Here is a 15,476-nt window from a genome sequence, read left to right as displayed (position 1 = left end):
GTTATTGTTTTTTAAAATTTTACAAAATGAAGTAGCTCTTTCTGGAACTCAAAACTACAATAAAATTATAATAAGATATTGCTTTCTTTGGATGTTCTCATGGGGTCACATTTATATTTACCCCATTTCCCTTCCATTTCAGGTGTATCTGCAACTGAAACCATTCTTGAATAATTTAACTACACAATGCAAAATTTCTTATGCAAGCCTATAGCCATTAGTTTTGCTGGTAAGCCTTACTCCTAGGAATGGGCAAAATTTGTTCCCGCAAATTTGAACATATGCCTAATGATGGTATGTTATATACTGTACTTTACAATATTTTTCAATATTGTAATTATAATTTTCATATATTGATATTTACACGATTTCTCCAAAGTACCAACTTGTATGGAGAATGTAAGATCTACAGTACTCTCATAATAAAATCAAAAATATCATTTAAGAATAAATGTACATGAATTCACAGAACCTGTAATATAGTCTTTACTTCACTAACATTTTTCAGCTACAGTATATACATAATCTCAATCAGTTTCAAATACTCATGGCAAATGAGAGAGTGATATTTTCAGACATTTAGCTTCTTTCTTTAATAATCTAGAAATTTTTAAAACAACTTAATGTGTTCCAATAGTTACAGAGGGAAAGAAAGTAACCAGGAGAAACCAGGAGACTGTGAGTTCTAGTCCCACCTTAGCCATGAAATCTAACTGGGTGACTGACTTTAGACCAATCCTCCTCTCTCAGCCCAACTCCACAGGGCTGCTGTTGTGGGGAAAATGGGAGCGGAAGGAGTATTAGGTATGTCTGCTGCCTTGAGTTACTTAGAAAGTAATAAAGGCAAGTTAAAAATCAAAATCAAATCAATAAATAAACTGGTACTAATTTATCTTATATCATAGATGATTTTGATCAAATTTGGATAATCACAATTAAATACAAATGTGCATTATTCATATTCTTGCATGTAATCACTTTGCTCTTTCCTTTTTGCAATGAATAAACTGTGAAGTTTTTGTAGACCAACATTTGCTTTATGTTCCAACAGGGAATGTATTAATAGTCTCCAACTTCAAATCGTGGTTCCATTTTCTTGTTTGTTGGAAACCATAAAAAATAGTTTCCCACTTAGAGCATAATGGAAAGCTATAATTAACCATTTCCTGGCTCACCTGCACAAAGAATGAACTGAAACAACTGCCTGTGAAATACAGGAAGCGTGTTCTTATTTTAGACTACAAAATGGAGATTTGTAAGCTATGTGGATACCATACCTTTTTTATATTTTCAAAAAGGGGTTTTATCTATGCATTTATTTAAGAGAAGACATCACTTTTCCATTATATACAGCTTATCTAAATACTGAAATACAAAAATCACATCTGCAGGACTCATCATCTAAATGTACAAAATGTAATTTTGAACCCCAAGCGTCAAAATTATTATTCTTGCAAAAATCAGATTTTTTTTTTACAGCTACATATGGAACAATTACAGCTTCTTTAAAGCATGCATGTTAAAAACTATTTTTAACTAATTCAAAGAAGTCAATTCTGGAAGCTTATATTCCATTCAACTATGCATCAAAGACAGTACAACAATGTAATATTCTGCTTATTAAAATATAAGAAAATGCAAAGTACTTTGCAAAGTAATATATTTTATAAGACATAATGTTAAAATACAAAGCTGATATTTAAAATTGTCAAAAAGTTATGAGATGAATCAAGTTAACATACGGTAAATAATGTTAAAAAGTTGGAGAAACTACTTCCATAGGAAATTATCATAGAATTACATACATTCAGCACTATGTATTCAACTTTATTGTTCATTCCTTCATCCTTCTTGTTTGCTAGTAGTGCTGCCAGATTATAATAGCTTGCTTAAAAAGTCAATATTAACATCCTTAAGAATTTTAAGTATATAGTAATGATTTATAACAATATTTGCCTTTTCTGTCTATGAAAAATACCACTGTGCATTTTACCAAATCAAATCACTATGCATTTCACCAAATCAAAACAACTAATATTAGACAATTAAACACACATTAATAATCTCAACCATTTACTGCAGCACTTAATCCTGTTTTAAGAAAGTATATTCTAACTGTGTTATGAGTGCGCATCAGTGTATTGTTTCACTTGTATAAGCACTGTCAGTGCAAAATATGAGATCAATATCCATCTCTGAGGTTCTGAATCATTGTTTTCCCCAGCTAATGTAGATTCTTTTGATTCGAAAACTACTATTTGAAATTTAAATATTTCAAATGTTTAAAAAACATACCTCTAGCTCTCGTGCTGAGATGCTTGCTGTTTGTACTTCCAAGCCACAATTTGCTCTCTTGGCTGTAAAATAAAAGGGATAATCCTTTGCCACCATGGTGGCTGAAGTAGGAGCAGTTTCAGAGATCACTGCTGATTCTGCAGTCTACCGAATACTGAAAGGAAAGCCAAGTCTTCTGTTTACAGCCTCTGAGGCGTTTAGCAGCTTGACGTTTGAACCTCCTCCTGCTGCATTATTCAAGACAACTCTTTATCCCACAGAAACAGGAAGCAGAACAGCTCTTGAGTATGTCAAGAAAGTGTAACAGAATATGGCTTATTCCTGAGACCCACCCACTGACACTGGATGGGAGGAGAATGGGTGACATATATCAGTTTACATCAGCAATATACAGCAAATTACTCAAAGCATATTCAGAAGTCAGTGAAAAAAACTGCACTAAAACCATATATATATATTCAGAAAGCAAGGAAAAACAACACACACTGCTCATAGCCCTCAGCTGTTTAAAAATACTATGTGAATAATGGACATTTACATTTAAAGTGTAATATCCAGGAATATTAGCATATACACACACACACAAAAAAGAAGGGTGGAATTCTGTATGCTTAGTTCTACATTTTTATAAAACATCTTTCATATATACAATTCCACCTCCATCCCTACCCACATATTCTAAAATGGTACTCTTCTCAATCATAAGTTGTCTTATGAAAACAGATTCTGAAAATGGCATATAAAATGTTTACATACATAGACACCTGCACACACTCATTCAAACATACATAGACACAAACTATATTTATGTGAGTAGTTAATTATGGAAATAAATGCACTTAAAGAAATTAAATGTCTTTACAATTAAGCTCCTTCAATATTACTTTCTGAACTGTACTTATTGAGGTAGTGCTCTACGAGGGAAAAAACTGAATCAAATGCTTGTTTATCTACCATTGTTGCCTTTTCTCATTGGATAGCAGAAATGTCTGTTTAGACAGTTAAACTGCACTTCAGTTTAAACAGACAGGTTCTACTTCTCCAATGCAAATCAAGCAAAAAAAAATTATGGCCCAATGGATTCTAAAATGTTTGAATCCATGTTGTCTATCAAAGTATAAAAGGAGGGGATAAGAGTTTTGGAGACACCTTAATGCAAGAGATATATGGCAAAATATTCTATATATATACTTTGTATTTTGTTTCTATTAACTTTGCCTATTAGCTGTTTAAAGTGCAATTGCAAAACAACATATTTGGGATGCAAGAAAAACAACTATGATTAGAACAATGAGAAAAGGAAAAAAATATTTTCAGAAATATTACAGAGGAAATTGCAAAAGTTGCACAAGTTATCCACCATAAGGTATGATTTACTAAATATATGGACAGTTGTATATTTTTTAAAAAAATGTAATTAAATTACAGCACTTAATTCTTATAATTTTTGTAAATGAATGTTTTAAGGAGGCTTCAAACCTAAAATAAACTTTGCATTTTCAGATATTTTTTCCATTGGAAATATTGTCTTTTTAACTAGCATTTTTCTTAAAGGTAACTAGTTTTAAAGTACAAAATCACTTCTTCAGGATTATGTTTTAACTTGTTATTAATCAATCTAGAATTCCCCAAAAAATTGAGAAAAAAATGTAAATATATTCTGTTATCAGGCAAGACTACATATTGTTATAACAATCTACCTTTTCAAACGTCTTAAATCATTTAGCACTGAGTATTTTTTTTTTCATCTCCTGGGATCTGGATGCTAAACACTTTTTCCTCTGCAAACTCTAAGCATGCCCAATAGTGTAATGCCTTCTTCCCGCAGTGGAAAATAACACTGATAAAATCCGATATAAGATCATTTTTGAGAATTAGAGAATTATACAATATTTATTTCCGAATTTGAATGCGGGTCTTGAAGAAACTCCAAATTATGAAACATAAGAGACACTCAGAGCATTCATGGAGGAAAACCTCATCTAAGTACTGTATAGGTAAGAGCATTTCTTAAGAATTATCTATTAGCAATAAGGCCAACAAAATTATTATATCTGCACAAAGATGGCTGGTAGCCCTGATCATCTTGAGTAAGAGGGGTTCAGGACGGCTGGGAAGATTATTCTCCACGTCTATCAAATAAAGTTGCTTGGATTCAGTTGGAGTTGGAATCTGAATATACACATCTTTTGGATTTGCATCACCAAATAATTTGATGATCCAGATGAAGCAGATCTTTGGAATTATTAGTCCAGCTCTCTGTTTTTCAAATTAAGATCCCTCCTTATTGATTAAGGACTCTCAAGAGATAGAGAATGCTTACTTGAGACAGGTGTTGTTTCCACTTGTGTTGAAGAGAAAGTTGTCCAGTTTCTCAAGAAACCATCAATGGATCAACAAAACTGCCCAATTTTTATTCATTTGAAGGAAGGTAGTTGGCTTACAGTTCCAGAAGGCCTTGGAGGAAGCAGATTATCTGGATCTCTTTCAGTTGGGATTAAGGAAACCCTACTCATGATAACTCACATAATCTCCCATTTGGATTAGCGTAATGCACGCTACATAGCTTTCTCTGAAGAGACTCCAGAGGCTGCAACAGGTCCAGAATGCTGCAGCACAAGCAATCTTGAGAGTTTTATAGCACTCATATAAGATCACTTCCCCATTAGCTGTACTGACTTCCAATGAACTTCAGCATGTGATTCAAAGTCCTGGTTATCACCTACAAAGCCCCATGTGGTAAAGAGCCAGGCTATTTGTGGGGAAGGCACCTATTCCCAATTATTTTTGCTCACTCCACCAGAACTAACAGGGAGGGCATCCAGCATGACTCTTTTATCGTGGAGATAAACCCCATAGGCATAATCTCTTTGTTGCATCATCTGCTCTATGGAACAGCATCCCACCAGAGATTTGAATGGCTTTGACCTTGTTGGCCTTTTTCAAGGCCATTAAAGATCTGGCTGTTCCTGCAGGCATCTGGGCTGGAAAGTTAAGCGGGCTTTGCTGGTTGATCTGGTTGGCTGTTGTTTTACTGCTTGTGAACTGGAATTATTTTTAGATCTCAAAGATACACTATCTTGAGTATTCAAGTTATTTTTACTGCTTTTGGTTTTAATCCTTTGTACACTGCCCAGACCAATTGCTATGAGATGGGTAGCCATTAGATTACTCAAATTAATAAGCGAGTGGATAACTTTGATCCTAGTTAATACCGGCCCAGGAAAATAAACTTTTAAGGGGAGGCAGATCTCAGGAGCAAATGTTAAAAAATTGTTTTCAGAGAGAATGGAAGGGAGGGAGAAGGAAAATTCTAAAAAAAAAAATTATAAAAAGTAAGGAAGGAGTGCTTTTGTGGAAAAAAAATGGAAACTTGTTTGGGAGAGGAACAATGTTCTCTATTTCTTTGAAGGAAAGATCCAAACACCATTATATCTGATAGGCTGGACCATGGATCCATCTGATCAATAGCTCTAGGGGGCAGGCAAGAATAGGAGACTGGCAGAGTAGAAGTCAGGATAGAAGCAAGGAACTGTAATATCCTTTTGTGCTGTATGAGATCCTAGTTCCTTTCAATTTGAACAGCCTGGCAAGATTTAACAGAATTTACATGACAGATAAGCACAGATTTAATATATGAATCAAATTTATATGCCGCCCATCTCATTAATGACTCTTTAAAAACAACAATAGGTAAACCACGAGTACTTTTCTGCTTTCCATCACTGTTTCCTACTCTGTCAGAATTGTATCTTCAGAAAAATCAGACCTCCCTTACAGTTTCGGTAGGGCCTGACATTTGCTTTCTACAGGTTTCTAAGTGATCCTTTTCTGCTCTGTTTTAAGGGAAGACCTTTGAGTCTTCCCATGGCTGTGCCATGTTCTTTTTCAACTTCTTCCATGTATTTCTCTATTCATGAGTTTCTTCTTCTGGGATTGCTCTCTCCTCTTATTATTCAAGGAATCTGTTTCTTCCCTGATTCTGGTGCTTCTAGCTAGGTTTACCAGAAAACAACTGACATTAAACACAAACCAGACAGGTCAGAGGGTTAATACAATTGTTAAAGAAGTGGAGGGGAATGCACTGATGCAAAATCAACATGGTTTTTCTATGCAGAATTTATCTAATAAACCTTGGATTTTTAATTCCCACCTCAATCATTAATATGAATTTACCGTTATCATCTGACACTGTTACATGCCACTCCTAGTTTATATTGCAGGTAATCCTTCAGTTATGACAGCAGTTGGGATTGGCACTAAGTGATGCAAATATAAAGCACAATGTCGCATGACTTTAGACTTAGATAATTCTTAGCAATGTCTTGGTCATCCAGGCACTTGCGAACATCATAAGCTTAAGGTGTGTGGGTAGTTAAGTGGGCACTGCTAGGACTCCCAGGTGAGGAACAAGGGGGGGTATCACAGGGGATTGTGGGAGGCCTTGGGAAGTCCACTGAAGACCACATGCAATTTGAGGGAAAGGGTGGTGTGGTGCAGTGTGAAAGCACAGGAAGTGAGAGAGAAGGCAGAAGTAAATTTGTGTGAGTGGCAGAAGGCCAAGGGAAGAAGAGTGCAGGTTGGCATGAGTATAGGGAAGCTAAACAAAGGAAGGAGCGGGTTGGTGGAAGTGCCCAGAACTGAGGGAAGGAGGGCACAACATGGTGCACAAGAAGGCCAGGGGAGTATATAACAGAGTGATTTGCAACCTTCTCTGCTGGCTTCTCCAGCAACTTTGGTTTTGGGAAGCTCACAGAGGAGGTCTCAAATGGTGATCACATGACCACAAGATGCTGCAACTGTCTTAAGTGTGAGCTATTGGCAAATGCCTGAATCACAATCTATAACCATGGGAGTACTGTGACAGCCAGATCTTTGAGAACTGGTCATAAATATTACTTGTTCGGCACCACTACAACTTTGACAATTGCTGAACAAGTGATTGGTAAGCGAGGACTATCTGTACAGTAAATGTAAATGTAGGTCACAACTGATTAATAATTAAGTTTTACTTAAATGATACTTTGTTCAAGGTTAGTATACGTCATATACACATACAGTGTAAGTTATATATGACATCCTAACCACAGAATGTTGAACCAAATGAAACAAACATTGAGCTAAATTAGGTTTTGTAAATTAGAACAAAGGTTTTCAAGTTTTTTTACCTTTAAGTGTCAAGGAATCTGTTCTTACCATGATAGAAATATTTGTTTGCTTATTAAAGTGCCAGCAGACCCTAGACTGACTCTGGGACGCTCAAAATAAAAGAAACAATTTTATCAAAGGCAAATATTTACATATTTGTAAATTTACATCATTCTTTTATTTATCATTTATGGTAAGTTTTAAAGACTTAAGCAAAACATCAAAATAACTCTGAAATGCCCGGGAACCGATGACAAGGTTCCATACTGCCTTAGGTCTAATTTAAGTATTCCAATTTAAATGAAACTTTAAAAGAACTATAGAAATCACTCACATGTGCATACATTGGTGTTATTTTAAATATATGCATATATAAGCACCCAGCATAAAAAAAAAAATGCTGATATCCCTGCAAAGAATGAAATACCATAAGATAGCACACTCTAAACAGGCCATTTTAAAAGTCTGTAAAGAAGCTGCAGCTGATACAGAATGCAGCCACTACATTACTGTACTAGATAAAACAAGGCCTTGAGAAATATTCAACAGAAAAGGTTTGAAAAAAGTACCCTTCTCTACCTATGACACAATGAATTATAACTTGGACCATCCTGAAGTAATTCCAAACTCTGCTGCTTTTCTCTATGTGCAGAGTGCTTGAATAAATAATAAATTAATGTTTCCTTTTTCTAAAACAGCCCTTCTGGGAAGCTGAGTTTTTCATGAGCTTCCTTGTTTGTTCAACTTCTTTCTGTCCCCTATCAAAGGGAGACAAATAAGCCCGGTTGCTACTGAAAATCAAAATTAGCAGTCAGACAAACAATCCAACAAATGTCATCCTCCCTGACAATGCCATGCAAACTCTTGCAAAGTAGTTTCAGAAATAATTGCAAAGTGCAAGTAACAGGATCAAGTTTTGAGCCACATGTAACTTCATGCCTGCAGTGGATCTCTCAAGGCTGACCTAATGAACCTGTCCTTCTCCCCTTTGCAAGCTGACACTCGTTTAAGCTCTGGTAGGACAGCCACATCCTGTTAAACTACAAGCAAAGGGTCATGGTTCTGTCGCAACAGAACAAGGACCTTTAATCTAAATTCATGTTCCACATTCAGAACTCAAGTTTAGAGAAATTATTACTGCCTTTCATGAACAACCTTTACAGACTGATAATGAATAAATTAAATTGTTCCTATTGATTTTGACACAAGTCACCAGTTTTCAAAGACTTGTGAAAACTTGTAGATGACATTCTAGTTGTTAGCCAAACAAATATTATATGTATGCGTGTGAGTGTGCGTGCGTGTGTGTGGGTGTGTAGATGGACAGATACACAGACAGATATCCTCTTGCTTCCCTCTCCATTTTTATATACCTATATGGAACACAAGTCTGTGCCTACTAGGGTAGCAGTGTAATTGATTATAAACAAAAGATCAAGTCTAAAATATTATCAAATTAAAACATTGACACTAAATATTTCTCTTCATGGAACAGAAATTTTATCTTTTCCTACAGACTTCTTTGTAAAATAAAACAGTCTCCTTTAGACTAGACACAGCCATATGGTGATGCATGCTTCAAAAATGAGTCAGAAATATTCACCTTCACATAAATGCAGCACCTCTCCGCTATGCAATAGCCTATTTTCTTCAAATTTCTGTGTGAGCCTCAGAAAAGGATTCTGCTCCTTTAAGTGTCTTAATTAGTTTTAATGATTGGATTTCTTAAAGCAGCAGTGCCTTTTCTAATAAACTCATAACTTCTGAATCACTTTCAGATACACACAGCCCTTCAATGTTTCATGATTTTTCTATTCATTTCCAAAGTTCAATCCTTTCCAACACAATTGCCCTCATCTGGGTTTCCCTATTTGGAATCAAAATTTTACTTCTTCTCTATCTTGTCTGTGGCACATGTCTCCGTTTCCCCCTTCTCATTATCTGTTATCATTCTCTTCTTTCAACCTTCCAGTATAGTAGTTCAGGAGTCTAGATTTTATGATTTTTCTTGTAATATTAACATAGCTGCAGAAATAACAGTAAATCAGAACAAGGGTCAAATGTTCTTGCTGCTAGCAAAACAAAGGACTGGACCCTCTTGCTTCTCTGAAATAATACAGCATTGCTTACAATTACCCAGACTGAGTGTTTTTCATTCTTCCCTGATTTTTAATTACAGTCATCCTCCACCCAGTTCTTATTATACCTGGAACCAAGTGTCTCTATCTGTGCATGGCTGCTTTCCAGGGATCTGTTTTATAGCATAGGGGATTCATGCAGTTGCCCCATGTAAGAATAGGCAGGGTAAGAAGCAGCTTTTCTTTAACTCTGGATGACTTCATTGCAGAGAAATTCATACATAAACTGGCCCAATCTGTCTTTGATATTCTACTAATATTGCTATTAGTAGAAAGATACCCTCAGTTGGCAAATCAGATTCCTGTCCGCTCCAGAGATTAATATAAAATTCATAGATATGTCAGTTGAAATGCTATTTCATTCATGTTTCCAGGGCCACTCCAAACTGAAGAAGTTATAAACAAGCTTGGAAGATTATAAACTTCTACAAATGAAGCTAAGCAGTAGGAACAGGAAACACAATTATAAAGAAAGGAACCAAGAATTCTGACTCATACAAGGGACTCAACTTTCGACTAGTTTTTTTTAAAACACTATTTATTAGGTTTTAAAGGGGGAGGGGAGGGGGAGGGTCAATATGGGTATTAGGGTTCAGGGTAAGGTTCGGGAGTGGGGTTGGGATAAGGGTAGGTATAACAGTGGGGTTGCCCCCAGTAACAATTCCAGGCTTTAGCAAGCAGACTATTGTCCGGATACAAATATTCAATAACAATAATTAATATAACAGTAAATAGCTATAATCAATAAGAATAACAGTAATCGTAAAAAGTATTGATTAGTCAATAAATATCATTCATCGTATTAAATTTCACTGTCATTTCTCGCTAGTTCGTTTTTCTAACCATTGGTAGAAATTTTCCCATGTTTTAAAATAAACTGAGTCTTCTTTCTCTCTAATCTCTAGGGTTAGTCTATCCATTTCTGCACATTCTAAAATTTTCATAATTATAATCTGATCAGATTTTTATTTTTCATTTTGGGCAAATGCTATTCTCGCAGTTGTCAATACATGTAATATTAAATACTCATTCTCTTTCCCATAACTGGATCCTAGTATTCCTAGCAAAAATAGTTCTGGCTTGAATTCTATCTGTATTTTAGTCATCTTTTCCAGCCCTATATGAATCTTAGACCAAAATTTTTTTGCGCTAGGACATACCCACCAGATATGGTAATAAGTACCTGGCTTTTGATTGCTGAAAGTTTTTCTCAGCTTTCATCCTTTTTTACTGCCAAATACTAAAGGTAAGCCTTTTGACTCTAAAAAGTATTATCCAATCTTCTCCTTTAAGTTTTCAACAAACCCTGCCATGTTTTCAAACTTTTAGGTACATCCTCAAGAAGAGTACAGCATATTCTTATAACTTCCCCTCCCTGGCCCCAGCAATCTCATCCACAAACATTCACAAAATCAGGGAGTTAGAAGTAAAAGTTTAGATTCAGAGTTGTCCACACAGTTCAGGGATCCAAATTGAAACCTCTAAGATAAGTGTCTATCAGATGTTTATAATGCCTCCAGTGAAGGGGGACCCCCCCACACACACACCTTTGTAAATAATTGGTTCTGGTGTTAAACTGCTCTTACTGATCTGAAGGGTTTTTTTTCTACTATTTAATAATTTGTCTTCTTGTAACAAATCCATTATTCTACATCTAGCAATCTGCAAGAATGAGAACAGGTGTTCCTTAACTTTTTCGTATGAGGCACCTCTTTTTTTTTAACTCTTGGATACTTGAAAAATGATAATATTTTCCTTCTTATTCTGAAGACATTTTCAGATCCTCCTCATTGCCTTTTCTGTAAGAAGGCTAAATCCTTCTTGAAGAGAGATAGAAAAACTGGGGATACACTTCAGGTGAGATCTGATCAATCAATAGCAGAATGATTACTTCCCATAATTTGAAAATTATATATATGCATGTACAGAAGATGCAATAAAAAAATTTGCAGATCACAGTTAATTCATATTGTTTTTAATCACATATGAAATGCCAAACCAATTATCCCCCAGTCTGTACAAGTGAATATTATTTTTGTTTATAGGGACAAAACAAATTTTAATTTTATGTCTTCTAGGTTATTAGCATCATTATTTCCAAATTGGATGAATATTTTCCTGTTTTTATCCAGTTAATAAAATATTAATAAAAATTCTGAAGAGTGGAGGCCCAGAACTGAGAACTGTGACATCCCATTAGATATTTCCCTCCAATTTGATGAGGACTGTTGATGAGCAGTCTTTGATTATAATGTTTGAGCCAGCAATTTCTCCATTCTATTGTTATGTCAGACATATTTACTTAACTTGCTAATGAGAATGGAAAGAACACTAACAATTGTAAAAGTCATTAGAAGAGTAAAAACTATCTGAGTCACAACTATTTCCAAGATTAAAAGTCACAGAATTGTGGTGGGAGAAAAGATGATGTAAAACCAGCACATGCATTTTTAGTAGATACTCAACAAGATGTCAAATTACCAAGTACTTACTAAAATAGTGATAATAATAAAAAATGTGCACTATTTGTTATTTCAAACCAATCCTACATTTGAAGAGTTATTTTGAGAATTATTATTGTAAATTAACTATACATTTGGCCAATTATGTATGATTATTAACAAGTGAACTACAAAGTAAGCACAAAAATGCTTACATTTATGCTAGATATTAGATCAAATATTTGGGTGGAAATGGAATCTATTATTCACCTAGGAGCTTTTTATTGTTTCTTTAGTCATGGAAGCCTATCACATTTCCTAGTTACTTATCTTTTCTAAACCTGAAATGTTTAAATTTTGTATCATGCACGAAGTATACAACATAGGACAGACGTCTCTAAGATACTTGCCAGAACAGGCAAAAGTTTCTCCTGGCTGTTTTCCAGCATTTCTTTTTTCTAAATGATCCAGAAGAGAGAGAATGTTGTATGGCCTCCAAGCATATACATCTGCAGAAGGAGATGCACACTTCCATCCAAAAGATGTATACCTCCATCTAAGTCCACCTATCTCTGTAGCAGTGATAGCGAACCTTTTAGAGACCGAGTGCCCAAACCGCAACCCAAAACCCATTTATTTATTGCAAAGTGCCAGGGCTGCATCAGCATTGTGGTTCCCTCAGGGAGGGGTGTGTGGCCCAATGGGTGAGCAAGGCCAGGGTGGTCACAGCAGACTGGGTGGGTGTGGCCAAGTAGGCGTGGCCATCTCAATACTCTTAACATCTCTACCCGAGCTTGCTAGCCGGCCATTTTGCCTGCTTTGTGCTGGGCGGGGCTGTTGCTCCAGGCGGCGGCAGCCTAATGGACCTGCGTGAGCTGCTTAGTGGCCATGGTGTGCTTGCCCACAGAGAGGCCTCTGGGTGCCGCCTCTGGCACGCATGCCATAGGTTCGCCACCACTGCTCGATAGTATAAAAAACTACATGAATGGCCAAGCAATTTTATTGTAACAATTTTGAGCATCTTTAACAACAATAATAAGATAAGATAACCTTTATTGTCATTTTTTTTACTGTGGGCACAACTGCACATATCAAAAATGAAATTCAGTTGCCCACTCTCAAAGTGAAACATACATGACACACACCTAAACATACTATATACAAAATATGTATAAACTGACACCCCTACATATATAATATGGAAATGGGTGGATGGAGACTGAGATTTCTAGAAAGCTACAATAAACACAAACTTCATCAAATTTCCTATTATGATGCTTTTCAAACTACAACTACCATCTCCAGGTATCACAGTTGCTGGCACCATTGAGAGTACATCCAGCTAGAAAAGCCTGGGCTGATTTTATTGGATTTAGGAATTAGGCAAAAGGAAAACAACATTGAAGTGCTTATGAGTATAAAATTGTCACATTTTTATTCTCAATCAATCAGAATAGAGCTGGAAGGGAACTTGAAGGTCTTTTAGTCCAACTGCCTGCTCAAGCAGGAGACCCTATACCATTTCAGACAAGTGGCTGTCCAGTCTCTTCTTTAAAATCTCCAGTGATGAAGCATCCACTACTTCCGATGACAGCTGTTCCTCTGGTTAATTGTCCTCACTGTTAGGAAGTTTCTCCTTAATTCCAGGTTGCTTCTCTCCTTGATTAGTTTCCATCCATTGTTTCTTGTCCTATCCTCTGGTGCTTTGGAAAATAAATTAACTCCTTCCTCTTTGTGGCAGCCTCTCACATACTGGAATACTGCTGTTATGTCCCTAATCCTTCTTTTCTCTAGACTAGCCAAACCCAAATTCTGCAACCGTTCATCATGTTTTAGTCTCCTGGCCTTTAATCATCTTAGTTGCTCTTGTCTGCACTTTTTCTAAAGTCTCAACATCTTTTTTATAATGCGGTGACCAAATCTGGATGCAGTATTCCAAGTGTGGCCTTACCAAGGCTTTATAAAGTGGTACTAATACCTGTGATTTTGATTCTATATGACAGTGGTGGCGAACCTATGGCACGGGTGCCAGAGGCGGCACTCAGAGCCCTCTCTGTGGGCACACATGCCGTCGCCCCAGCAGAGTTCACCAGAGTAGCGAGCATGTGACGTTTGGAAGTGATGGCACAGGAAGTGAGTGAGCAAGCAGCGTTGGCCCCCAGGGGATGCTCTGGAGATGACGAGGGACTGGTCCCCACTTCCCCGGCCTGCCCACGCCCATCCAGTCTGCCATGAACACCGCAGCTATGCCCACCCAGTGGCCATGCCCACCCAGGGGCCACACACACATCCCGCTCCCCCTGAGAGCACCACAATGCTGATGCGGCCCTGGCACTTCGCGATAAATAAGTGGGTTTTGGGTTGCAGTTGGGCACTCAGTCTCTAAAAGGTTCGCCATCACTGCTATATGAGAACAATCCATTTTCTGACTTACCATTTCAGTTACTCATATTGGACTCACTCTGCTTTGGCTAAAAAGTTCTAGGAAGGTACCTTCTTAACTAGATGAACAAGCACTTGTAATATAGCTAAACAAACCAAACATCATTTTGGGGGACGTTTATACCAAATAGCATTCAAATGCATTTATTTATTTATTTATATTGCTTTTAAGCTGTAATCACAGGACTAAGCACTTTGACTATCTCATCTGAAAGTTTATTTCCTGAAACAGAAAAAACATTAGAATCATGGATTTTGAAGAAGACTGCTTAATGGCATTGTATAATGACTAAAGCAGACACTATGACTGGCTATAAAGTAATACTAAAAAATAATTTTAGCTTGAGTCTATAACATAAGAGCTATTTAGAATGTAAATAGAAAATCAACATTTAGAGTAATGAGTAAGCAGTTTTTTTCCTGAGTACTATGCTGATGTGAACCTTCAATCAAAATCAGAAAAAATGAGTGTAATTCTTTTTGGTTTTAAAAATCTAATTTGTTTAAATTTACAACATATAATATAAAAGAAAAATGCAGGTAACGAGAGTGAAGAGGAAAAAGATACAAGAAATCTCTTCTATCCATTCGTAATACTCCGTAAACAATATATATGTTTAGCTTCTATTACTTATTGGATTTGGTAACTGCATCTGTTAATTTTAACATCAATTATGAAACAGTGTCCTTTAAAGAAATATTGAGAAGATAAATATACTTTTCTATTACATACTTCTACATTTAGTACAAGGAAATCAGAAAATTATTGTACTGCACACTTTCAAATGATGTTGCCACAAAAACCTAAATTTACAGCAATACACTCACAATACACGACTACAGATATTTCAGGGCTGGGTTACTTCATCTCAGTGACATAGTTCATAGTTCATTGGAAAAAATTACTGACAGCTTCATGGTTCCCCTCCCACGTTACACAGAATCAGTACAAACTACTAACCATTAATGGCTCAAGAATTAGAAAGTACATGGAACTGTGTGTAACTTCAAA

General features: G+C 36.2%; 1 protein-coding gene across 5 annotated transcripts in view; it reads right to left on the bottom strand.

The window, feature by feature from the left end:
- Nucleotides 1-15,476, bottom strand: part of ARHGEF3 (Rho guanine nucleotide exchange factor 3) — a 124,726-nt gene that overhangs the window by 45,710 nt on the left and 63,540 nt on the right. The window contains exon 1 of one of the 5 annotated variants that reach the window (XM_039348151.1): nucleotides 2,296-2,576. The exons of the other annotated variants lie outside the window; for them this stretch is intronic. Coding sequence (XP_039204085.1) covers nucleotides 2,296-2,391 — 96 coding nt within the window. The 5' untranslated portion in view covers nucleotides 2,392-2,576. Of the gene's footprint in view, nucleotides 1-2,295; nucleotides 2,577-15,476 lie in introns of those variants that run through there. 5 annotated transcript variants of the gene reach the window in all.

Source organism: Crotalus tigris, unplaced genomic scaffold (genome assembly GCF_016545835.1).
Source record: "Crotalus tigris isolate CLP2741 ecotype Arizona unplaced genomic scaffold, ASM1654583v1 scf7180000018122.1127207, whole genome shotgun sequence".
Classification (NCBI taxonomy): domain Eukaryota; kingdom Metazoa; phylum Chordata; class Lepidosauria; order Squamata; family Viperidae; genus Crotalus; species Crotalus tigris.
Note: the sequence above shows the minus strand (reverse complement) of the source record. Positions and strands in the feature narration are given on the sequence as shown.